The sequence below is a fragment of the Phragmites australis genome, chromosome 3, assembly GCF_958298935.1.
Source record: "Phragmites australis chromosome 3, lpPhrAust1.1, whole genome shotgun sequence".
Classification (NCBI taxonomy): Eukaryota; Viridiplantae; Streptophyta; class Magnoliopsida; order Poales; family Poaceae; genus Phragmites; species Phragmites australis.
Genome location: NC_084923.1, coordinates 48,860,400 through 48,883,818, shown reverse-complemented (window position 1 = coordinate 48,883,818; position 23,419 = coordinate 48,860,400). Strand labels below are relative to the sequence as shown.

Here is a 23,419-nt window from a genome sequence, read left to right as displayed (position 1 = left end):
ATCCCTGGCTGCTACCTATGTGTTGAAATATAAATGAATTGTCTATATTTTTTAACTTAATCTTTTGAGTGAACTGATTAGTAAATACAGCTCAATATGATATTAAAGAAAGAGATCTCGAATTGGAGTGTTGATAGGTGTAATAAAAAAATTACAGCCGACTGGGAGGGGGCAGTCAGCTGGCTGCTCCTAGGCCACGCCCCCCTGCTTATAGATACGCACGCACGCGGCCGTTGGTGAGAGCGCCCAGCCTGCCTGCCGGCCCGTATCCTCTCCTACTAAAACCGAGTGGAACGGTCGCAATTGGAAACGGAAGAGCACGGGCTTGCGCATTTCCAGGCAGCCCAAGTTCCGGCCCGACCTTCTCTGATATCTGGGCCCACTGGGCCTCTAGCGAGCTTGCATTCTACATGCAGCTGGTTCGGTGGGTCAGTGGGTGACATGATGAGAGTGGGCCGTTTGCTACCGCTCCTTCAAACTATCACGTTTGTCTAGAGGCTGTCCGGCCTGCGCACTTTCCGTGGGCGTTTTGTGTCGACGCCAGCCCCACCGTCAAAGACGACGGCCTCCTCGTCGTTCTCTTCGCCGTGGTCACCGCTTCCGCGTCCTCCTTCTTGCGCGCCGGCGGCGGCCTCGTCGTCATTCTGATCTGAGCTATGGACATCTGGTGATGATTCAGATGAGAACATCCTCCATCATCTGTTCGTGTTCCCTCGAAAGTTCAGTATCCACGCATGTCTGAATGTCTGACTGCTCTCATTTTAACAAGGAGATTTTTTGTTGCGGACCGAGACCATCCCTCGAGCATGTATTGGCAAAAGAAGAAAAGCAAGTCGTCAGCTGGATCGTTCATCGAGTGTAAAAATAAAATAACAGCTATCAATAAGGACGATTGAATTTCCTGCCTCCGCAGTCATGCATTGTTCATCTATCTGATCGTACGCAGAGATGTCAAGATGATAATAGTTATTAGTTTTGTTTAGTTCGTTTAAGAGAACAACATTTAACAACGCTTTTCGCAGAACAGATAGAGGGGATATGAGATGGATAACGGTGGAGAAGCCACACAATTAGCTCAAGGATACAAAACATTGTATTCGGTCTTAGAATTATAAACCGTTTAACAAAAGAAGTATTTGAGATTCAACAGAGGAGGGGACAACCACCATGTTGCGTTAAATGAGGTATTGACAATCCAAAATTTATGTAAAGAAACACATTCGCAAGCTGAAAACACGTACTTTCATACAAATCAAGCTCCAAATAATACATCAGTAAAATTCTCTATAACATGGGTTGTCCACGACACGTTAGACGCCTACTGTATCTCTTCCCTTATGTTGTGAGCAACAGATAGACTAGGCCTTTCAAATACTCAACTATCTCAGACCCACCAAGTTTTGAAATTCCAAAGACTCTGTCCACAAAAGTTATTGGAACCTGGAGAGAGCAATCAAAATTTCATTTACAAAAGCCACAAGATGAAAACAACAGCGAACGGGCATGGTGCCCAGTGGCAGAGCTCCAGGCGTGAGCCGAGCCCGCCGGGGTTCAACCCCCGGCGTCACATCCCTGTCAAAAAGCCTCCAATGAAGGCTCCGGGAAGGGAACCCGGTGTTCAAAGAAAAAGCAATCTTACGTGAATGAAAAATGGGCCAACACACAGTGGCTTACCTCTTCAATGTGATACCCTTTCCTAGTAGCCCTAACAATCATCTCCATCTGGAACACGTAGCCCTTGCTGACGCATGAAGAAATTAAATCTTCCAGGACATCTCGCTTATATAACCTGTTATGAAGTTAATATTCATAAAAAACAGCGATCGAATGGCGTTTATCCTGTTCGAGTAAAAGAAGGCACACCTGAATGATCCAGTCAAATCGGAAGCTCCAGGCTGTAGTAATGTCTGTGCAAGAACATTTGCTCCCCTGCTAGTCAGCTTGCGCATGAGATTCCAACCATGGACACCACCGTTCTTAACATAACGTGTACCTGTTACAACGTCAGCGCCGGTTTCCTTTTGCTTCCTGGTTAACGAAAGAACATGATTAAAAAGAACACATATTCTTCTAAGCTATTTCGTCATTAAAGAAATTTTTGGATCAATCAGACTGGGTAATATTTGCACTATACAAATATCTAGATTAAGGATGTGGACTAATATCTGTAAAATGATATGCAGTATAAACCCAGTAGCTTTTAAAATGTTCAAAGATATGCTTACCTAATGAAGCTTGGCAAGTACTTCGGCTGTTCACAATGGTGAAAAAAAAAGTTAGCAAACTAGGAGAAAATATTCTGAATAGCAAAACAATATCAAATAATTAATAACAGAAATAAGAAAAGGTGAAGATTTATACATGGTGAGATAGGTCCGCATCCATGATGACAACAAATTCCCCTGAGGCATGCTTTAACCCATGTAAATACGCAGTACCTGCATGTTTCCAGTTGCTAATTAACACAAAAGGAGTGTAAAAATTCACTCAAAAACTTAAATGTAAGTCCTAAACTCACCAAGTCCTAGCTTCCTTGGCCTAGCTCGCAGTAGCTAGCATTATGTCAGGTCAAAGACATTGCAGTAAGCCGTGGCACCAAATAAACAAAACCACACCACATATACACAAACTTCTAGCTGAACGGGAGAATGTTTTTGAAGATACTTACAACACGATCTTCACCGTATACTTGCTGCAATTGTTTCACAATGTCTTGAGTTCCATCTGGACTACCATCATCCACAATAATGATCTCAAAGTTGACATCCCTAAGGTCGAAAGTATCAACTTCAGGCTTCATAATATGCAAGAATTTGGAAATGTAATTATACAAATACAACAGCCTTGCCATTCCACAAAAGCAGCAAACGTTCCAGCAAACAATAGGATAGCCAATTGATGCTGATGGAATGCATGATGACATTCTAATATGACCATTCTAAGAACAGGGAATACACAAATAGCCAAGACTTGCAAAACCTCGTGGAGATTAGTACATCTGATCTCCAATCAGGAGGGCCTCTCATCACCCATTTGACATGGCTGATGACTTAATTAATAACATGTTTTTCAAGTTCTCATCGGTGCAGTCAAGCAAATTAGCCACACCCAGCAATCCAGCACAAGGATTTAGGGTGTCTAGGACCCGAATGCTCCAAAACATGCAAATAGCAAGAGAACTGCTAACTGAAACCGGCTCTGGATTATAACAGGACATACCATCACCCTGAGAGTGAGAATAACTGCTAAAGTTTTGAATTGCCCCAAAGTAAGAATATAAAGGTGTTCTATGTGATGACTGAATGCAAAAGTGGAACAATACGTGATCCGATTTCTTCTGCTCCACATGTGCCTTCGGTTGGATCTCAGTGCAAGCAGTAACATCTAAACAGATAGAGGTAGTTCCATCCACATCTCCAGATCAGATCCACTCCTGTTAAGTGTTAATCCAATTTGTTCTGAGTTCAAGCACACAAAACCGAATCGCACCTAACGAACTCGAACCCGACGAGGTTCTCCAGCAACCACCGAAGACGACCTCGACAGAACCATGACGGCTAAGGCGCAAGGAGAGGCACAGATCAACAGCCACGGGAGACGGGAAGGGTGGTGCTTACGGAAGGTGCTTGAAGATGAGGTAGACGATGAGGGCGATGTTGAGGCGCTCGTTGTAGGTGGGAACGATGATGCTGTACGCGCGCTTGCCGCCCGCCGCCGCCTCCATCGCCGGCCCACTTGAACGCGGTGGATCTCTCCCTTGGGCGAGCGCTCCGTTGGGCTCCTGGCACAGACTGAGGGCGGTGGAGACACTGGCTGCGGAGGCGACTCCCCTTGTCCGGTGCGAACGATTTGCTTCGTTTTTTCCCCCTTCGCGACGAACGATTTGCTCTCAAGTCCTATGCACGTATGAATGGGCCCAGGCCCAGGCCCATAGCCCACGAAAATATGCAACAACTACAGTTTTTTTTTTTTTTTTTTTTTTTTTTTTTTTTTTTTTGCGATGAACAACAACTACAGATTTGATTGCAGATGTACTCAGAATCCTTTGGTTCATTCTTGCAAAGGAGATTGATTTTCTAGATTAGAGAAGGATTTTAAATTGGTGGTTCGGCAATAAATTGTACACTCTTCATCAAATGGTAACTACATTTATTTGCTCGGAAGAAGGAAAGTTTAAGACACCTTTACGTTTTGATTTTATCATTTTTGTATTTTTTTTATATCTCAAAGTCTTTTTCGTATTCCGACATAGTGAAAAGTCAGAAAAGTGGTGTTGAGCACTTAAGCTTCTTTATCGTTCTAGCATCGAGCTATTGACCTGGTTAATCAAACAATGTAGGCACACGGAAATGCGGTACACACGATAAAAAGAGCTAAACAGCATCTAAGGGCCAGTTTGGATCCATATTTGAATATCGAAACAACATTTCCAATTTACTTCCAAGAGACAAATTCCATGTACATCCAAATAAGAAGAATGGGTTTCAACCGGATCTATCCAATTCAATTTCTTTTGTAATTTGAGTTATAATCTTAATTCCCAGAGGCAATTCCTAGAGGCAAGTGTCCAAATGAGTATGTTGGGCCCGCCCGATAGGCACAGTAGGTTAACGAGCCATGTTATGTCGGCCCACGTGACGAAGGTGCAACTCATGACACGACCTATCAGCCATCAGACCATGCCGGGCCGAGGCAGGTACTGTTGCGACACGTCTGCCTAATGCGCATGATGCGACGGCGGGGCGGCACGGTAGCGGGGCGGGGCGGCGGCGTAGAGGCGGGGCGGCACGACGGCGGGATGGACAGGAGGTGGGGCAGGCAGGGCAAGCCGGGTCATACCGTGCCAGCCCATGGTGCCGAGGCGTCGGACCAGACACAGTCTGACCCGCCTACCTCTCAGGTCATGTCGTGCTTTGATTGTACCTACAATATTGTGTCTTGACTTTTGAGCCGACCTAGCAGGCACTATCCATTTAAACAGCACTACATAGGATTCAAATAAACCCTACCACAAGCGAGCCTACCATAAGAAGCAAACATTGTACTTTTGTTTTCGCTTAGTAACCTGAAATCAGAAAAAACATTTATTATCATCCCTCAACCGTTTTAAAAAAGTGCACTTAAGATATGAAAAAATATTTAATATATATATATATATATATATATATAATATATATATATAGAGTGGACGTTGTAAATTTATAGGACGACATCAATCTCCAAATATTCAAGTGTATAAGCGTTTTTTTTTGTCGCGGTGGGACGGGGGAGGGGGCAAGTGCCCCCACACATAGTATTTGTTGTGACCGGTTAGGAGCACCAAAAGAAATTATAGAAAAAACACAAAAATAGAAAAAAAAACATAGAATTTGAGGTGTCATACTTATAAAATCCTATAGGAATTGGAAACACATGAATAGTGAAAGCATCGCTTTGGTAGCATTAGGAAAAATGTAGGAATCTGAAACTTGCACAATGCATATTATTCTGAATTTGAACTAACTAGTTGTTTACCACTCGAAGCAACAAGTTAGCCATTTGAATCTCCTTATTCCAATTAGATCGTTCTTACTTAAATTTTCTCTTTTCCAAGCCAAGTCGAGACTAACTAACATCCAGCTTATGCACTACACACGTGTTGATGCCGCAATCTTCATTCCCGTGCATCCCCATCATGCCAAGTCACGTATTGCATAAAGCAAATGTTGTGCTATGCTATCATGCTAACACACTATTTATGAAGTGCCACAGGAACCCCTTTTGCTTGTAGTTAAGATGTACTGACGCATGCCCCGCATCTAGATCATTCCGTTTGCATGACTTGTAGGTGCATCTCGCCAGAGAGACGTAGTTGTTATAGCGCGAATATGGTTAGGTGAACAGAAGCAAGTGACAACAAGAGCGTTTTATTTTGCACCAGGAAACTTTCCAAGAGGTCATATCTCTTAGTTTTTTGTGAAATTGAGCGATAGGAAAGCAATCCTATGGATTTTTTCCTTTCCCTTTCCCATGAACCAAAGGTGTCTATGGGAGAAAATCCTTAGGTAGTGGAACCCTCCAAAAATCGTATGCCAATCATCCATTTCAAAGGAGGCCTCAGCCATGCTGTATACCAAGGAGCACACCACGAGCACCAATAGACTGAGGGAGGAATGCATTGATGCAAACGCCGAGAACAATAACATTATAGCCATGTTTGTGTCCATTGTGGGGGGATGGGGACTTGCATTTGTCAATTATTTGCATAGGCAATTTTCCAATGGCACAAATCACACACCTACATTCCAACCTAGGCAATTTTACAGAAGAGTCACTGTAGTCTCGGTACCCAATGGAAATCTTCAACGGTACTCTCTCTCTCTCTCTCTCTCTCTCTCTCTCTCTCTCTCTCTCTCTCTCTATTCCGTTGAACATAGACCAAATCCACATGACCCTCATGTTTTTTGCTTTGTGTACTCATTTGATACCACATGTATATGACTAATGCATAAATGATAAAGTGAATATGAGGCATCACGTTTCTTCAAAGCTTCGCTTGGGACTGTACATTACAAAAGTAAGCTAATAGTTCTCATAGCTAATTTTACATGTGATGGACAATTACTGTATCATAGCTACTATTTCTTTTCTTTGTATTCATTTTTTTTCCTAGTCCTTTTGTACTTATTGTGACTTAATCAGACCCTACATGGTCAGACAATCAGATTCCATTTTGTGCCTAAGTCTAGGCTCTCTTTGTTCAATTGCGTTTAGCTAAACGCACTCACTCTTCTTTCCCAAAAAAAACACACCCACTCTTCGTTCCTTGTACTTCTTAAGAATTCCTTCATGTGTAGGATGCCTTAGCTTCCTACGTTTTAAACTTGTAAAAAAATTCATGAAAAAGGATATCATAAACCATAAGGAAAGTAATAAACATTTATTGATAACAATCTGATAAGTTTGTTGGAGGAAATATTCAATTTACCACTGGACATGGCTTGGGGTCATAATTCAGTGAGGGAACCCACTGAAAAATAAGATATCCTGTGATATTTATGTAAATGTTGTGACTTGTGAGGATTGTGGGAATGATTGTGAGGACGATAATATGTGTGGAAATCCAGCAATTACAATATAAATGGCCCAATCCTTTTTCTCAATTCTTTGACATCTATTTAAATGTTTAACTATTCAAGTATTATGAGTTTATGACATGGATTCCACATTCGCGCTTACTAGCGTAAGCTAAAACCAGAATAACATTACACACAACTCAACAGATAGATATGATGCTGGTATTTCTGTGACTGATTTTGTGCCATTCAAGAAACTGCCCAAATCTTCTTTTCCTCTCATATTGAAATAATCAACTGAGAGCAGTAAATCCATAAGGAAACACAAATCACAAATGCAGGAAGATAAGAATCCATACTAGCATATATACACATGGCAGGAACGTAAGAAGACAATAAGAAGGTTCGGTACTTTGTGCTCTAATGGCCTGTTTGGTTAGCGCCTTAAACCTATCAGGTTAGGCTGATTCTTGTACTGAGGCAAGTCAAAAAATCAACAGTAACATCCCATTCAAACACATGTTGAGATACTGCCATCTCAATTTTGCGAAGGACTTCTAACTATATTTCAGAACCGAAGACTTCAAATTGATGAGGCCAGGAACAGCTATGAACTCTTGTGCCAAAGGGATCTGAAAGGCAACTGAGAAAACCATGACTCCGGGCCTGAAGATTTAGGAGAAGCATTTGTGCCAGCATAAGCATCTCGCCAAAACTTGAGAACATAAAGGCTCTCCTCCTCAGTGCATCTCTTCAAGACAACACGTGATGCATATCCCATCTCGCTCATCAAATGACATATATCCAAAGGATCATTGTCTTCTAGGGCTATCATGTACAGCCACCCTCTTTCTGATAGCACCTCACGCACAGCAGGAAGAATCCTATCTATCACTTGGCGCCCATTCAACCCTCCAGCCCAAGATGAAGCAATACCCTTGCACCCAATTTCTTCCTCAGGTGTTGGCACGTAAGGAGGGTTAACAACAACCACATCGACCATACCAGCTAGACGTTTCTCAAGACCTGACACGATATCAGTAGCAACCACATCTGCGTGCACGCCATGGGCTTCAAGGGTCGCTTGAGTTGTCTCGGCAGCATTTTGGTTGATGTCAGTTGCTAGGTACTGGGTTCCAGAGCTTAATTGCCTGAGCATGATTGCAAGAGAGGTGATGACATAACCACTCCCGCACCCTACCTCCATACATAACCTCGGCTGTAGGGTCAAAAGTTGTGCTTTGTCTGACAGCAGTGCATCAACTAGGGCAAAAGAATCATCACATGGCTCATACACCTCCGGATGGCTCGCGACAAGCGGAATCTGTGCGGTGTTTAATGTCCTTCCTGACGAAGCCTGCAGGAACAAGTTCTTGTCATGCCAACAAATAACCTAAATTCTCTAAAACAAATATTGCTTACAATTTTTTTTTTCATTTGATCTGTTGACAGAAAGCACAATCATTAGGTAGATGAAGCAAAACAATACTACATGGTAGCACAAGAAGGATAACTTCCTTTTCGCACTCCGACAGTAAATAATAATAATAAAAACTTTAGCTAAAAAATCCGGCTTTTACTTCAGAACTAATTTTTTAGTATGATCTTTCACTGCCTTAAACTGAAGGGAGCAAACCTCGGAACATATCTCTCAAGTAGACCTCATATTATCTCCAATAGTAGATCTCATGTTCACTGCAATACAAAAAGCCCTCACTTTGGAGAAACAACTCGACACTATTTTGCCAAGCGAATCATCTCTGTCTTACATCAAGAACATCAAGCAACGAAAATTTCTCAGGGAAAAGCTCTTCAAGAAGAACACTGATGGACACATAAGATATTTCAACATGGTAAGGATGTACAATGAGGACTAGCGAGACGGTTAACTAACCATTGCATTCGTCTCGTTCCTATTGCCTAATCCTCATTGGTGTAAACCACTTCGGTGCTTACTGAGAAGGTTGCATACATGATTGATTCGGGGTTTAAATTTCAGAACAAAATCCTACTTTACTAGGTCAGCCGGTTGGGGGCACCGAAATCCGAATGGGGATCAACGTCCACACGTCGCCCTACCGGGAACTACATCGCCGCCGCCGGCGCAGCCACGGCCATGGGATATTCAAACGAGCTCGATCCTAACCACCACCACCTCCGCTACGTTTCAGGTTTCAACTGGTGAGATAAGAGAGCTTTACACCCCGTTCCCAAATCCTCTGCTCCCAATCCCTCGAACCTAAGGTTGGAGTGGAAAGTGCTCACCTTGCCCCTCCCGGGGAGGCCCTTCTCTTCGCCGCTCGCGGGTAGCTCCGTGAGTTTCCCCGACGCCGCCCCTCGGTCGCCGTCCGCCATGGCCGCGGCTTCGAGAGGGAGAGGAGGAGGGAGAAAGAGATGCTGCCGCGAGAGAAACCTCTCGCTGATTGCGGCGGCGCGTCGGGGAAAATAGACGAAACGGAAGGGTTGCGGCGCGTCCGAGTCAGACTGAACCAAACCAACGCCTCGGGCAGGTCAGGCTCAGCCCGCTCGAGAGAGTCGCCGACTCTATCCACTTCTCGGAGGCAAAAATCTCCCCCAAAATCCGAGCCGTGGTGGAATCCTAAACCCCTTCCCCGCCGCCGCATGCTCGCATGGCGTTCGTGTCCACCGCCACCGTCGCGTCGTCGTCCTACCACTGCGACCTCCTCCCCTTCCCGACGACCAGGAGGAGGTGGCGCGGGCCAAGGACCCGCCGCGGCGCGGGCGCGAGGCTCGCGGTGTTGGAGCGGGTAGGCGCGGGCGCGGGGCTCGCGGTGCTGGAGCGGGCGGGCGCCGCCGCGGCCGCCGCGAGAAGGGATGAGTTGGTGCCTGCGGCGGGAGGGGGCAGGAACTCGTACGAGGTGGAGTCGCTGATCGATCGGCTGAGCAACCTGCCGCCGCGGGGCTCCATCGCGCGCTGCCTCGAGACAGCGCGGCACCGGCTCACGCTGCAGGACTTCGCGGCGGTGTACCGCGAGTTCTCGCGCCGCGGGGACTGGCAGCGCTCGCTCCGGCTCTTCAAGTACATGCAGCGCCAGTCGTGGTGCCGCCCCGACGAGCACATCCACGCCATCGTCATCGGCGTGCTCGGGCGCCAGGGCCCCGCGCTGCTCGAGAAGTGCCTCGAGGTCTTCCACGACCTCCCCGCCGAGTCCCGCACCGCGCTCTCCTACACCTCCCTCATCGCCGCTTACGCGCGCAACGCGCTGCACGAGGAGGCCCGCGCCCTGCTCGACCAGATGAAGGCCGAGGGGGTCGCGCCCACCGCCGCCACCTACAACACCGTGCTCGCCGCCTGCGCCCGCGCCACCGACCCGCCCGTCCCATTCGACATGCTCCTTGGCCTCTTCGCTGAGATGCGGCACGACGTGTCCCCCGCCGTGCGCCCCGACCTCACCACCTACAACACACTCCTCGCCGCCGCCGCCGTGCGCTCTCTCGCCGATCAGTCCGAAATGCTGCTTCGCACCATGCTCGAGGCTGGCGTCTCCCCGGACACTGTATCTTATCGTCACATTGTGGATGCCTTTGCCAGCGCCGGCAACCTATCCCGCGTAGCCGAGCTGTTCTCCGAAATGGCGGCCACGGGGCACACACCGGATGCCTCCGCGTATCTGGGGCTCATGGAGGCACACACCCGTTTCGGCGCCACGGCTGAAGCGGTAGCCGTGCTGCGGCAGATGCAGGCTGATGGTTGTGTGCCGACGGCTGCCACATACCGTGTCCTGCTCGACCTCTACGGGAGACAGGGGCGGTTTGATGGTGTGCGCGAGCTCTTCCGTGAGATGAGAACGGCTGTACCACCAGACACGGCCACATATAATGTGCTCTTCCGTGTATTCGGGGATGGTGGCTTCTTCAAGGAGGTGGTAGAACTCTTCCATGATATGCTTCGCACAGGGGTAGAGCCTGATATGGGGACCTGTGAAGGTGTCATGGCTGCATGCGGTCGTGGTGGGCTCCATGAGGATGCAAGAGAAGTTCTTGATTATATGACCAGAGAAGGAATGGTGCCTACTGCAGAGGCCTACACTGGCCTGGTTGAAGCTCTTGGCCATGCGGCTATGTATGAGGTCAGGATACGAACCAAATATTGATAGCATGACCCTAAGATATCCCCTTTCTGATGAAATGCTTTATTGGTGATCTTTTCGGTATGCAGGAAGCCTACGTTGCTTTCAACGTGATGACTGAAATTGGTAGCTTGCCAACTATAGAGACCTACAATGCTCTTGCAAATGCATATGCCAAGGGTGGGCTCTTCCAGGAGGCTGAGGCCATCTTTTCTCGGATGAGTAACAATGCTGGCATTCAGAAAAACAAGGATTCATTTGATGCCCTCCTCGAAGCATATTGCCAGGGTGCACAACTGGATAATGCAGTGAAGGCATATATGGAGATGCGCAAGTCCAGGTTTAACCCAGATGAGCGCTCCCTTGAGGGGGTACTCAATGTCTACTGCATAGCGGGGGTCATAGATGAGAGCAAGGAGCAGTTTGAAGAACTTCGATCTAGCGTGACCGAGCCCAGCATCATTGCTTATTGCATGATGTTGTCACTATATTCTAGGAACGACAGGTAATGGTGAAGGGCTTGATGTCTTAATATGCCAAAATATCATGTTTTCGCTTGAAGATTGCTCATGGTTTTAAAACGAAAACACTGATGCTAACAGATAAGGCAGCATTATAATAACAATGTGTTATTAGTTTCCTCATCAAACTAATTGGGTTTTTTTGAGGAAATAGGAAGAAAGATTTACAAACTTCAATTAGGTGTGCTAGTCATGTACTTTTGAGATTGCTAATCAAAGTTAAAACAAGCAATTGGAACATAAATTATCAATTTGAACTACTGGCCCTCAGCCTCTAAAGAAGCCCTAGTGGGATGAGGAGCACCGACCAGTATGCTGGTAAAATTCCATAAAGTTTGGATGAGAATTAATCCAATCAGGGATCCTGATCCTTCTTCACCCCAATTAATGAATTAATACGATTTTGCACTCATTTCCAGAAGCTGTAGAGTTCTTTTGATGTGTACATTCACACTTATAGAGACCACTTGTTTCCAATATGATACTATCGGTTTGAATTCTTAATTATTCTATGTTTGTGGGCTGGGTTTCTTCCCTTTTTCTTTTGTGTGCCCTTTCTGATACTTAGCATTCTTAAATTGGTGGGGGTGTTGATCTAGGTATGGCCTAGCCTACATTATTCAAGATTTCATGCAACATTAATAATGGACAATGCCAAAACATGCGTTTATCAGCTTAAATCGAACAATTGTCGAGGAATCAGTCAATACTTTGGATGCAAGCATACTTATGTTTAAATAATACTTAGAAGTCACAAAAAATATTATCTTATTTGGTGTCAGTTATAACATTAATGTACACATCACGTTCTCAATTTCTATCCAATGTGCATTTTCAGGTGGACTGATGCGTATGATCTGCTGGAAGAAATGAAAACAAGTCGTACTAGTAGTACACACCAAGTAATTGCTTCCCTTATCAAAGGAGAGTACGATGATAGCTCCAACTGGCAAATGGTTGAATATGCACTGGGAAACAGTACCTTGGAAGGCTGTGACTATAGTTTACGATTCTTTAATGCTCTCCTTGATGTGCTTTGGTGGTTTGGTCAGAAGGCTCGAGCTGCTAGAGTTCTTGATCAAGCTGTAAAATGTGGGCTCTTCCCTGAATTATTTCGTGACACCAAGCTGGTCTGGTCTGTAGATGTACATAGGTAATGTTATATTTCTCATTTGTAGTATTTACCTTAAGCAATCCAATTTTCTATTTGCCAGGATGTAGTCAATTTCAGTCTCCATTTCAGGATGTCAGTAGGTGGGGCACTGGTGGCTGTGTCAGTATGGCTCAATAAGCTTTATGGCAGACTAAAAGGAGATGAAGATCTTCCCCAGTTGGCGTCTGTTATTGTATTGTAAGCTTTTAGCCTAAGACTTAAATGTTCCTTTCATATTACCAATTTACCATCTTCTGTTATTATGTTATGGTATATTCTTCAATTGTCTCTATAATCAGTCATTCAGTTGCTTTCATTGATATGTTCACAGAAGAACAACTTGGTTTTAAGCTACTGCAATAGTTTTGTTTGAACTTTAGAGTGTAGATAAAGAAAGGGCTGTTGAAGGTATAACTGGAACATACTGCAAGCACAAAATCGAAGCACAGATGTTTTCACAGGATAACAGCCCTTGATAGGAATTATTTCATTTCTATTTTAATAAGAGTACCAGGCCATTGTTCCCACTATTAAATTTTGTGTTTCACTTGCATAGAATTATCTATTTTAGCCTGCTTTGGTCTGTCTGACAGTACTTCGATTACCAGGAGAGGAGAAATGGAGAAGAGCACGGTTACTAGAGGACTGCCAATTGCAAAAGTTGTCTACTCCTTTCTAAATGATACACTGTCAGCATCCTTCCATTATCCAAAATGGAATAAGGGGCGAATCATATGCCTGAAGTCCCAATTGAAAAAGCTGCAGTCAGCCATAGATTCCTCAAATGGATCTGCCATAGCTGGTTTTATCCCCATGACAAACTCACATTTGCCGTCTCCTGGTTCCAAAATATATACTAGGGAGGCCCAAGTTGATAATGGTGCCGGCCATTTGCCTGACGAACAGCTGCTGGAAGAAAAGGAGTCGGAGCTTCTTGCATTGTGAGTTTTCAGGAGCTGCTGCCTTTTGCCTCTGCAGATGTGATGGTATCTATCTGAACAAGGGAAGAGAGACTCAGAACAGCGGTAACAATTTTGGAGTTTGGGCATTCAGATCTTCTAGAGCGATGGCATGGCCATATGCATATTTGCAGCGCGTGCTTTGCTTTGGCCCTCGCAAGAAAGAAAGTTCAATCATACATGGTGAATATCTCTGCGGATTCACATCTCGCCCGAAATTGGTGAGCTGCTGGTTCCTGCTAGCTTGACAAACAGTTGTGACCTTCCTGTTGTAGGGAAAATCAGGTTACAGATGTTTTTAGTTGCTCACTTGCTCTGTATGACAACCTTGTACGTCCGGACTCACCTGGTGCAGCGCAACCGTGTAAAACATGATAGCATCGTTAGCCTGGTAAGTTACTGTTAGTGAAACATGTCAACTGTTGATATTTTCTGAATGCTGATGGAAATAGTACCCGTAGTGTGTTTGATTCTTACAGGAGTGAAGGGTAATCCCCGTGCCAGATCTTTTTAATGCAAATTGCCACTTGAAAAATTGTTGCTTGGATGTTAAGGTCCGTTTGAAGTGATAGTATTTGGATTGAGAATTCTAAGGCTACTCCCAATGTATGATGTCCATAGCTATTATTATTTAGAGAGATAATATAAGAAATACATGATAAGAAATAACCTCCGAATGCATAATCTCTATAGCTTGTGTATAATGTCTATAGCTTGTATCTAAAATATTTCTATGAACAATAGCTAAATGCGAGAACATGAACTGATGACAGTATCTATACCTCAATGCATGTTTGTTTGTTTGTTTCTTGTCTCTTAGATTTTAAGCCTAATTTGTTTCTCCCATAAGATACTAGCTTATTCTCTTTCCCTATTTAATTGTTTGTCACATCAGATCTCATCATACGTGGATGTGTATTTAATGTCTAAGATATTAGTTAAGGTGGAGCATTAGGAGTAACCTAAGTTCCTAGCATAAGGATTGGTGGTGGTGACGTGGCAGAGGGTGGGAAGAGAGGAGGGGTTGGGGTTAGGCTTGTTGACGTGATGTGTATTTAATGTCTAAGACATTAGTTAAGGTAGATATTAGGAGTGACCTAAGTTCCTAGCATAAGGATTGGTGGTGGTGATGTGGCAGAGGGTGGGAAGAGAGGAGGGGTTGGGGTTAGGCTTGTTGACGTGCTCCATGTTGAGTTGGGATGGCGCTTAGTGACCAGCCATGCCACCTTCCTCGTCTCATAAAATTTCGTTCTCGTTCCAGAAACAATCTGGTTCCTATCTTATCATAACCTTTCACAAGTAGCGTACCATGTTTTTTAATCAGATGAACTTGTTGACTATGGGATGGCGCTGGTGATTGCTCAGAGGACAATTGCGGCACTAATGGTGAGCACAACAGGTAGTTTGCTAGGCAAGGTGGAGGTGCATGGAGCTCTAGTGCTCGACCATGAAACGAAAAGGGGTAAGAGGAGAGAGGTTAAGATGATGGAATGAAGTTCGTCCGCTAGAGCTCTAGAATTAGAGTTTATTTATTTCAGTTGTAGATTATGAAAAATAGCTTATAGATTAAGGATTATAAAAATTGGATTGTAAAAGTAACAATATAGAGGCTGAATTGAACCATCTAACTTTTATAATTAAATGAATTTATTTTAGCTTATAAATTATGATTATAATCTACAATTTGTAAGTAGAAACAAATAGATCCTTACAGTAACTTGCATTTTCGAGTGAGTTAAAAAAAAAATTCACATTCAAACCAGAACGAACTGTCAAATCGCCGAATGGACCCACTGTCGTGTGGGGTCAGCCACCCAACGAAAGCCACCGGCACGTGGGTCCAACAAAATCTCAAGGCTTTCACCGGCCAGCCAACTGTGCTACCGCGCACAGTACTCAAGCCAGAGAGCCACACCACCTACCTACCAGAGGCCGGACGCGACGGCGCCGCCGGAGATGGAGACGGAGGCGACGGCGGCGAGGCAGGCAAAGGAGTCGCTGGAGCTGGCTTTCCAGATGTCCCAGATCCTGGGCACCGGCCTCGATCGCCACACCCTGTCGCTGCTCATGGCGCTCTGCGACCGCGGCGCCAACCCCGAGGCCCTCGCCGCCCTCGTCCGCGAGCTCTCCTCCGCCGGTCCCCCGGCGGCCGCGGCCGTCTCCTCTCCCGTGAGCAACGGCCCCGCGGCACCGACCCCGACAGCCGCTTCGCTGTTCCCTTCCGGTTTTCGCCACCCCTAGGGTTTGTGAGCTCCCTTCTTCCCCGATGAGATCCATATGAACTATCACTAGATCCCATGGTATGCACTTAGGCGTTGTGAATGACTGAATGTAGGATATAGGATTTCCTTATGTTGAGTAATTTTGCTTCCTGGCTTGTGATCCGCAAGGGGATAATGCATGGACGTTGTGTAATTCCTACATTTTAGTACGTGGATTGGTTCAGATAAAATGTGTATCTGTACGACGTGACTACAGAGATTGTTGACATTAAGATTCAAATTACGATGTCCATGTTTGGGTTACATACAGTTAATTTCGAGTCTGCCATTTCTAAAAATAGGGAAAAGTTACATGAATTGTGGAGTTCGGTTGTTGTTTCTCTGCAACAAAAACAGTTGCAGTGTTTTCTATCTCTTATGCCAGAGGCCTCGCTTTTAACTAATCCTTCTTGAGCAGCACTTTTGTCATGGTGCAAGTGTGTTGCTGCCACAATTACATTAATCATTTATGTACATTGGTTGAGAATGTTTGCCTACCCAGTCCCCATCATCAAGCAAGTTGATGATATAGTAGAGTCTAGAGTGCCCACAAGTTACTCCATTGTCCTTGGATAATTGATCAAATATAGAGGTGATAATTGAGGACAATGGGTTGATCAGTTTCACTGTCTTTAATCAGAAGAACCAATAAGCCAAACATTGAAATTGTTGTTGACTGCAATGGTAAATTCTACACCGTGAGATTCTTTTTTTATTTTTGGCGAATCTGTACTTTGAGTTGTTACGAACATAGATAATCAGTTTTCATAGAATGAGACAACGTGATGTATGTTAGTCGGCTTTCCTGTACCAATTTCGTTTGTCTCCTAGTGCTGGATAAGCCATTAAAGTCTCTTATCACCAAGTGGTAAAATCGGAATTCAAGTATTTTAATTCTTTTAATTCTGGTGAATGCTGGCAATAGATTTTTGATATTGATATTGCTTGGGATGAAATTAAGCCTTAGAACAATGATGCTCTCACACCAATTGCCCTCTTATACTGACTACCTTAAGTTGCAAATTGTTTGGTGCAATTTGTGTGAGTTTCAAATTCCAGATGATGCGCAACCACTAAGTGTGGCAACTTTTTATATCTGTTACTTAACATTATCTTACTGCTTGTCTTGTTTTGGATTCGTCCACAGAGTTCCTGGGGTGAAATCCAAGCTATCAGCACAGCAGCATTTTATCTAATGCATTGGGATCTGAGACTTTGCCTAATTTTATCCCAAACCTTTTTCTCTTGATGGTGATGATATAAGCATTTGTTTGTGTTTAAGCAGGTACTATTAAAGACTGGGTGGAACTGACGTGGTCGATTTGAAGTAAAGCAAATTCAGTGCTGGAATTGCTGGATGAATAGGAGTCACCATCTCAGGGAAGATGCAAATCTTGCTTTAGAATTGCATTCGTGATGTTGTGGCTGTTGTTTCTACAAGAAAGCTGTGGTTCATAGAGCTACCGAGATTGACATATGCTTTGCTGGAGTTGTGCGGGTTAAGAGTAGTAATCATGAGGGGCCATTGTCTTTTCATTTATCATTGGATCATTTCCATCAGTTGTGTGTGTATCGGTTGGACACCCGGTCTTCCGTCAATTATCCTCCCATTGAAAATACGGTCCCTTGCATTGTCATGTGCTTATCCTGTGAGGGAACGTGTCATAGCCATTGATCGAACACTCATTTTCAGATGACGGTCAAAAGCTAGTAGGATGACATCTCATCTCTCTGCTACTGTCCTGTTAGAAGTTCATCGTGATACCATTTTACTGGTGCCCCACTGGCTGTGTTATTCAACATCCTAGTCTCGATTTCATCCAGTCCAGAAGAAAACGGTGAAGGTTTCGTACCATTCTTGCAAGTTGTGATGCATCATTGCGTAGATTCCATCAATTCTTTTTAGCAACTCTTGCAAGTTGTCCAGGATCAATGCATCGATTCTGTATTGCTTAAGAGCTACAGGTTTATTTAAACTTTTTTTTGATAGGAGGTTTATTTTAACTTGATCGGGCCAGGATTTGTGGTTAAATCTTAAGGTCTGTTTGATAAAGTTTTAGCTCAAAAATTCTCGAAGCTGTGTATATTTAGCTTTAGAAATTTATAAGTTATAGTGGGTATACTGAGAGTATTTAGATAAGCTATTTTAATTTTTTATTTTAATCTAAAAATAAAGATATAAATTAGTTTATCTTAATCTACGAACTTAAAAGGATCTGGCTTGAAGTGTCTGCCAAATCAAGACCTAACAATACAAAACAATCGGTTCGAATCGATCAACTTTTTTAAAACAGAAAAGCCGGCCTGACCGACCCGGCCTGCCACGACTGGGTCGGTTCTTTTTTGTAGGGGCTATGTCTAGGTGGTCTGGCCTCCTGTCTCAAGTCGCGCGATTTCAGGTCATTTTCTAGAGAGAGAGAAAAAAAAAGCATTTTCAAGGAAAGCGTCGCTCTGTGGCTCTGTACGGCGCGGAGTTAGGTCAAGACGCGGTTGCGACGCGGTTGCGACGCGGGGGGCGAGGCGAACCAAGCGGTGATCGAGGCGAGGGCCGGCGAGGCGTGGCGTGGCGGTCGGAGATGTCGCAGAAGAGACTGCCGGAAGAGAGCGATGGCCCGCGGCGCGGCAGAGGTGGCGGCGCCGAGCCCGGTGGGAGCTCCTCCTCCCTGCCCCACAGCCCCAGCGAACCGAAGCGGCAGAGGGTCCCCGCCCTCCGCGAGTAAGCTCTCCCTCCCCTCACGCTCTCGATGGGAACCCCCTGATTTCGCTTGCGTCGGTGCGCGTACCTCGCCACCCTGATTCGATGCTGCCGTGGTGGCTTGTTCTCCTGCAGTGTGATCACGGAGGTGATGCGGAATGCCAGCATGGAGAAGTTCTTCATCGCGCTCGAGCCCCTCATCCGGAGAGTGGTGAGACCACCTCTTGTTTGCCCCATTTCTCGCTTACATGGCTTGAAAATTTCGTAGGATTGTTCATTTGGTGTGATGTGTGTCATTTGGCCTGTTTATCCTTTCATTCTATTAGGCACAGGGCTATGCTTGTGGGCAGCGTGGTTTCTAATGAACCTTTGGTTATATTAATGACGCATAGCCTGTTGCAAGTTCCCTCTGTGTCTGCTTGAGATGACACTTGCTTAGATTGATTTTGAGTCATGCAATCCCGTGAAAAGCTTGCAAACGTGCTTAGATAGTTAGATTACTTCAACCATTCCCAACATAATATATATGAGCCCTGCAAACCTGCAAATTTGGACTAAAAATTACCATATTGTAGGCTTTAATGTAATTAAGTGAGGTCTTGTTTAGTTCCCAAATCACTCCTTTGAGAAGCTAGACTTCTATCTGTATAGTCTGTATACTTGTATAGGATTGCTCATGATAGTGTCTGGAACCATTCCAACCCTAGAAAAGAAATCATTCTTTCCCTGTTACCATTCTGTGTCCAGCCATTCCTATTCAGAGATATTTTACAGTGCACCATAGCCAGTGTTTGTCTTCAACCATGTGTTTGTTTTAGCCATCCAGCTATGGTTTTGATATTTCATTCAATTCTAGGTGAAAGAAGAAATTGAGTCGGCATTTGCAAATCATGCCATTATGATAAGGTATGGTGTTTCAACACTACTTTTGACAACCACCATGATTTGCGTTGTTCACTATATCTCTAACAACTTTATTTCTTATTTTTCATTAGAAGTGTCACAGACACTGTTCCGTGTACATCAAAAAAATTGCAGCTGCAATTCATGACTAAACTTTCTCTTCCAATATTTACTGGTTCCAAGATTGAAGGAGAGGGCTCCTTAAATATAACTATTGCTCTAGTTGATGCTTTGACCAGACAAGTTGTAGCATCAGGAAAGGAGTCCCTGATGAAGGTTGAGATTGTAGTTCTAGAGGGGGATTTTGAAGCTGGAGAAGACGATAACTGGACAGCTCAGGAATTTAACAATAACATTGTTAGAGAAAGAGAAGGTAAACGGCCCTTAATTTCTGGAGATGTGTTTGTTGCCCTTATCGGAGGCATTGGAACAGCAGAGGAACTTTCATTCACAGATAACTCCAGCTGGACACGGAGCCGAAAGTTCAGGCTAGGTGTAAGAACTGAGGATGGTTGTTTCAACGGCGTAAGAGTACGGGAAGCAAAAACCGAATCATTTGTGGTAAAGGATCATCGAGGAGAGTGTGAGTTTATGTATTGGATATTTAAGTTTCAATGCCCAAGCTATCCTTTTACTTTTTTGCTTCTGCTGGACTCATGCTAGGCTTCCGACCAATTTGGCATAGTGGCATTTAATTTAACAATTGCATGTAAAGATATAAAAAGTGAATTCTTTTTTGTACTCTAGGCTTAGCAGAGCTTAATATATATGATAATAAGCTAGCAGACAGTATTCTTCCTTAACGAAGGATTTTTTTTATCATCCTAGCGATTTACTACTCTAATTGAATGCTTGAGACCTATTATTTCTCTGTTGCCTTTAATACTTCCAAAATGACCTAATCTCAGTTCTTTATTTGGCATATCTTCCTTCTTTTGACCAGTGTACAAGAAGCACCACCCACCATTTCTCGAAGATGAGGTCTGGCGCCTGGAGAAAATTGGCAAGGAAGGTGCTTTTCACAAACGTTTGAATAGGGAGAAAATTGTTACTGTCAAGGATTTTCTTACCTTACTACATCTTGATGCTCCTAGACTTCGAAAGGTATCATTCTGTTCTTCGTTTGTACTTCTTCTATTCTGCGTGCCTGTATACAGAATCTGTTATGTTCGCATTTTGCAACTTTTTTTTTCCAGAATTTATGTAATATGTCACTTGTTGAAGTTTTTCCTGTCCAAAACATTATGTCTATAACGAATGTGATAGCAAGCTGATAAATGAGACATGAAATTAGGAAGCTACACCTGTGTAGGAAATCCACTTTTTCAGTGAAGTAACTGGTCTTCTTGTGGAAATGAGGTTGTTTTATATGGTAGTTGCAGTTCAGCAAAGATATGTATTACTAACCCTGTTCTATGTTCAAATCATGCAGATATTAGGTGGTGGCATGTCAACAAAGATGTGGGAGGTCTCTATCGAGCATGCAAAAACCTGTGTTCTCACTGACAAAATGCATTACTACTATCCAGACAATCAAAACAAAACTGGTGTTGTGTTCAATGTTGTTGGAGAAGTGAGAGGTTTAATATCTGACAAGTTTGTCTCTGTTGATGGTCTTACCGAAAAGGAGAAGGTAACCGTCATGTTTCATCACTGTCTAAATTTGTTCAACAAGTTCCACCTGCCATCCCTCCCCCTCCACCAGTTTTGACCTGGACCATTTGTTTTGTACACGATTGTTATTTACAGGCTGAAGCCCATGCAGCTGTGAAGCAAGCATATGAACACTGGAAGAACGTCTTGACATGTGACAACGAAACACTTCTGGAAAATCCTTCGCAGCTCTTCAATATGAGATCTCCATCTTTGCGAGAAAATCAATGTAACCAGTTTCCCACACAAGTTGGTACCGATGACTTTGGTTTGAGCCATTCAACCATACCATCAGCTGACATTTTCTCCATGGAACCCTCAAGTGCGTTAGACCCTTGTCATTTGGAGACTGAGTTCAATGAAAATCGATTTCAGTCAGAATTGTCCCCACTTGGTGGACATGAAGCGCCTCAAGAATCTCAGACGCTAGAGAAGTTCTCGAACTCTTTGGTTTATAATGACTGTACTGGTCATCCCTCATTCAGTGAGAGCTATTACAGCTGCTTAGATCCCAGCATATCCTTTGACACACAAGATCTTGGAGCTGCACTGAAAGGCTTCATTGCAACCATATCGAAGCCCAAGGCATATAGAGGATGGAGGACATTGTCTTATGTGTTAGGATGGATATTCTATACCAAGAAAATCGTTGCACTTAAGAGAAAGAAAAATGGGAAATAAAGGTTTTAATATGAGTACTTTTCTCTATCTTTAGTTAAACTGTGAAATATGAGTGGAGAGGAGATAATGTGCATAGAGTCATTTGTTATCTTTTCGTTTTTAGGGATTGGGGGCACAATTGGCAGGCTCTGCTGGTTCTGGTAGCTGTATATGAGCTTTTTATCAGCAAGTTTTCTGATGAATGCCTGTAAATAATCAGATGAAGTTTTGTACAGGGTGAGTGATATGCATATAATGCGCAAGTATTGGTGATATCTTGGCCGACTTCGCATAATATCTTCTGATGTAGGAAATTACTGTTGTGGTGAAGCTATCCTTGACTTGAGATGGTTATAGTTCTGTACTTGTGAAAATCTCATTTCCCATCCCACGACAGAACTTTCCCTTCAACAGTCATATTGTTTTTCTCATTGCTCAAGTTTGATTTGGAGCTTGTTTTAGAAAAGATACCGGCTGCCAAAAATGAGGGGAAAGAAAAGGAACAAACAGTCAAGCTGAGCTGAAGGCCCCAACTATACACGATCAGGGATTAAAATTTTAGGGGAATTTTGAAGAGAACGAAATATTTAATTTTAGAATTTTTTTTACTGATATATGGGATCAACCTAGCAAAGGACGAAAATAATTGAAATTTTGATAAATTTTATGAATTTCGGTTTTTACGCAGACGAACGAAAAAAATTGTTAACCGAAATTGAAATCCCTGTACATGATGAGCCGTACGAAACACTCGAGGTAGCACCGTAGCAGTGGATGTTGATTAGAGGCTCAGAGAGACGTTGGGGAAAGCACTAAAGTATTGCATAACCTTTTTTTGAGTTGATTAGAGGCTCAGAGAGACGTTGGGGAAAGCACTAAAGTATTGCATAACCTTTTTTTGAGGTAGTATTGCATAACCTTGATGCCCTACCATCATCACCGAAAAGAAATGGAAACCACAGAAAGACGTGTGTTTGGTAGTACAAGTATTTGACAGGTGCCAACGTCTTTATTCTCTGACGACTGCTCTACGACACGACATTACCGTGTGATTTGCAGGATCGTCAGAAAAAACAACCTGATCTTGTACTGGCTTATGGATGCTTATTTACGATATCTCGGTCGGTCAGTCGGTTGATTCCTTGCGCCCAAGATGAATCCACCGCCTAGGAATAAACAAAGAGAGAAAGAAACATGAGGAGAGGAGGTTCCCTAGATCCTTTCCTTGCAACTTTGGCCTTGCTTTTACGACCCCATGAGTGATGATCACTCGCCGCTTGAATCAAGCGTTCAAGTCTCCGTGCGGGACCCTTTATTATATTCAGGGGCTTTTTAGGTTGTAACTATACTTATCATGCTTAAACTTCATTATGGCAGTATGACTAATCAATTTTTAGCCCCAACTATGACAAAATTAGGTAAAAAAACTAAGTATACGATGCGTAGGTTAGAATGCTAACATAGTTAA

The 23,419-nt window shown here is 43.9% G+C and overlaps 5 protein-coding genes across 10 annotated transcripts; 3 read left to right on the top strand and 2 right to left on the bottom strand.

The window, feature by feature from the left end:
* Positions 1 to 1,142: 1,142 nt before the first annotated feature.
* LOC133913681 (dolichol-phosphate mannosyltransferase subunit 1) lies at positions 1,143 to 3,858 on the bottom strand. The gene is made up of 8 exons (XM_062356896.1): positions 3,618 to 3,858; positions 2,669 to 2,768; positions 2,519 to 2,552; positions 2,362 to 2,438; positions 2,226 to 2,251; positions 1,864 to 2,028; positions 1,675 to 1,789; positions 1,143 to 1,440 (listed from the first exon to the last, which is right to left on the bottom strand). Exons 1-8 carry the CDS (start codon positions 3,722 to 3,724, stop codon positions 1,336 to 1,338), a joined length of 729 nt encoding a protein of 242 aa, XP_062212880.1. The 5' UTR covers positions 3,725 to 3,858; the 3' UTR covers positions 1,143 to 1,335.
* Positions 3,859 to 7,303: 3,445 nt separating this feature from the next.
* LOC133913679 (uncharacterized) lies at positions 7,304 to 9,458 on the bottom strand. Its single transcript, XM_062356894.1, has 2 exons — positions 9,321 to 9,458; positions 7,304 to 8,412 (listed from the first exon to the last, which is right to left on the bottom strand). The coding sequence occupies exons 1-2, from the start codon at positions 9,408 to 9,410 to the stop codon at positions 7,663 to 7,665; spliced, it is 840 nt and encodes a 279-aa protein (XP_062212878.1). The 5' UTR covers positions 9,411 to 9,458; the 3' UTR covers positions 7,304 to 7,662.
* Positions 9,459 to 9,665: 207 nt separating this feature from the next.
* On the top strand, positions 9,666 to 14,314 carry LOC133913677 (pentatricopeptide repeat-containing protein At1g74850, chloroplastic-like). Of its 4 annotated transcripts, XR_009909073.1 has the most exons (7): positions 9,666 to 11,146; positions 11,236 to 11,651; positions 12,506 to 12,820; positions 12,911 to 13,018; positions 13,429 to 13,962; positions 14,055 to 14,170; positions 14,259 to 14,314. XR_009909073.1 is itself a non-coding variant. In XM_062356891.1 (5 exons), exons 1-5 carry the CDS (start codon positions 9,686 to 9,688, stop codon positions 13,763 to 13,765), a joined length of 2,637 nt encoding a protein of 878 aa, XP_062212875.1. In that variant the 5' UTR covers positions 9,666 to 9,685; the 3' UTR covers positions 13,766 to 14,257. The 4 variants fall into 4 exon arrangements, 1 of the variants encoding a protein (XP_062212875.1); XR_009909072.1 differs by having other exon boundaries at positions 14,055 to 14,314; XR_009909071.1 differs by having other exon boundaries at positions 13,429 to 14,170.
* Positions 14,315 to 15,600: 1,286 nt separating this feature from the next.
* On the top strand, positions 15,601 to 17,823 carry LOC133913680 (mitotic-spindle organizing protein 1A-like). 2 transcript variants are annotated; one of them, XR_009909074.1, is made up of 2 exons: positions 15,601 to 16,079; positions 17,326 to 17,823. XR_009909074.1 is itself a non-coding variant. In XM_062356895.1 (2 exons), the coding sequence occupies exon 1, from the start codon at positions 15,736 to 15,738 to the stop codon at positions 16,018 to 16,020; it is 285 nt and encodes a 94-aa protein (XP_062212879.1). In that variant the 5' UTR covers positions 15,601 to 15,735; the 3' UTR covers position 16,021; positions 17,326 to 17,823. The 2 variants fall into 2 exon arrangements, 1 of the variants encoding a protein (XP_062212879.1); XM_062356895.1 differs by having other exon boundaries at positions 15,601 to 16,021.
* Positions 17,824 to 18,412: 589 nt separating this feature from the next.
* LOC133913678 (calmodulin-binding protein 60 A-like) lies at positions 18,413 to 22,226 on the top strand. Of its 2 annotated transcripts, none has more exons than XM_062356893.1 (7): positions 18,413 to 18,756; positions 18,871 to 18,946; positions 19,592 to 19,641; positions 19,734 to 20,221; positions 20,582 to 20,742; positions 21,071 to 21,271; positions 21,388 to 22,226. In XM_062356893.1, exons 1-7 carry the CDS (start codon positions 18,617 to 18,619, stop codon positions 21,970 to 21,972), a joined length of 1,701 nt encoding a protein of 566 aa, XP_062212877.1. In that variant the 5' UTR covers positions 18,413 to 18,616; the 3' UTR covers positions 21,973 to 22,226. The 2 variants fall into 2 exon arrangements, with proteins under 2 accessions (XP_062212877.1, XP_062212876.1); XM_062356892.1 differs by having other exon boundaries at positions 18,415 to 18,756; positions 19,731 to 20,221.
* The last annotated feature ends 1,193 nt before the right edge of the window (positions 22,227 to 23,419 follow it).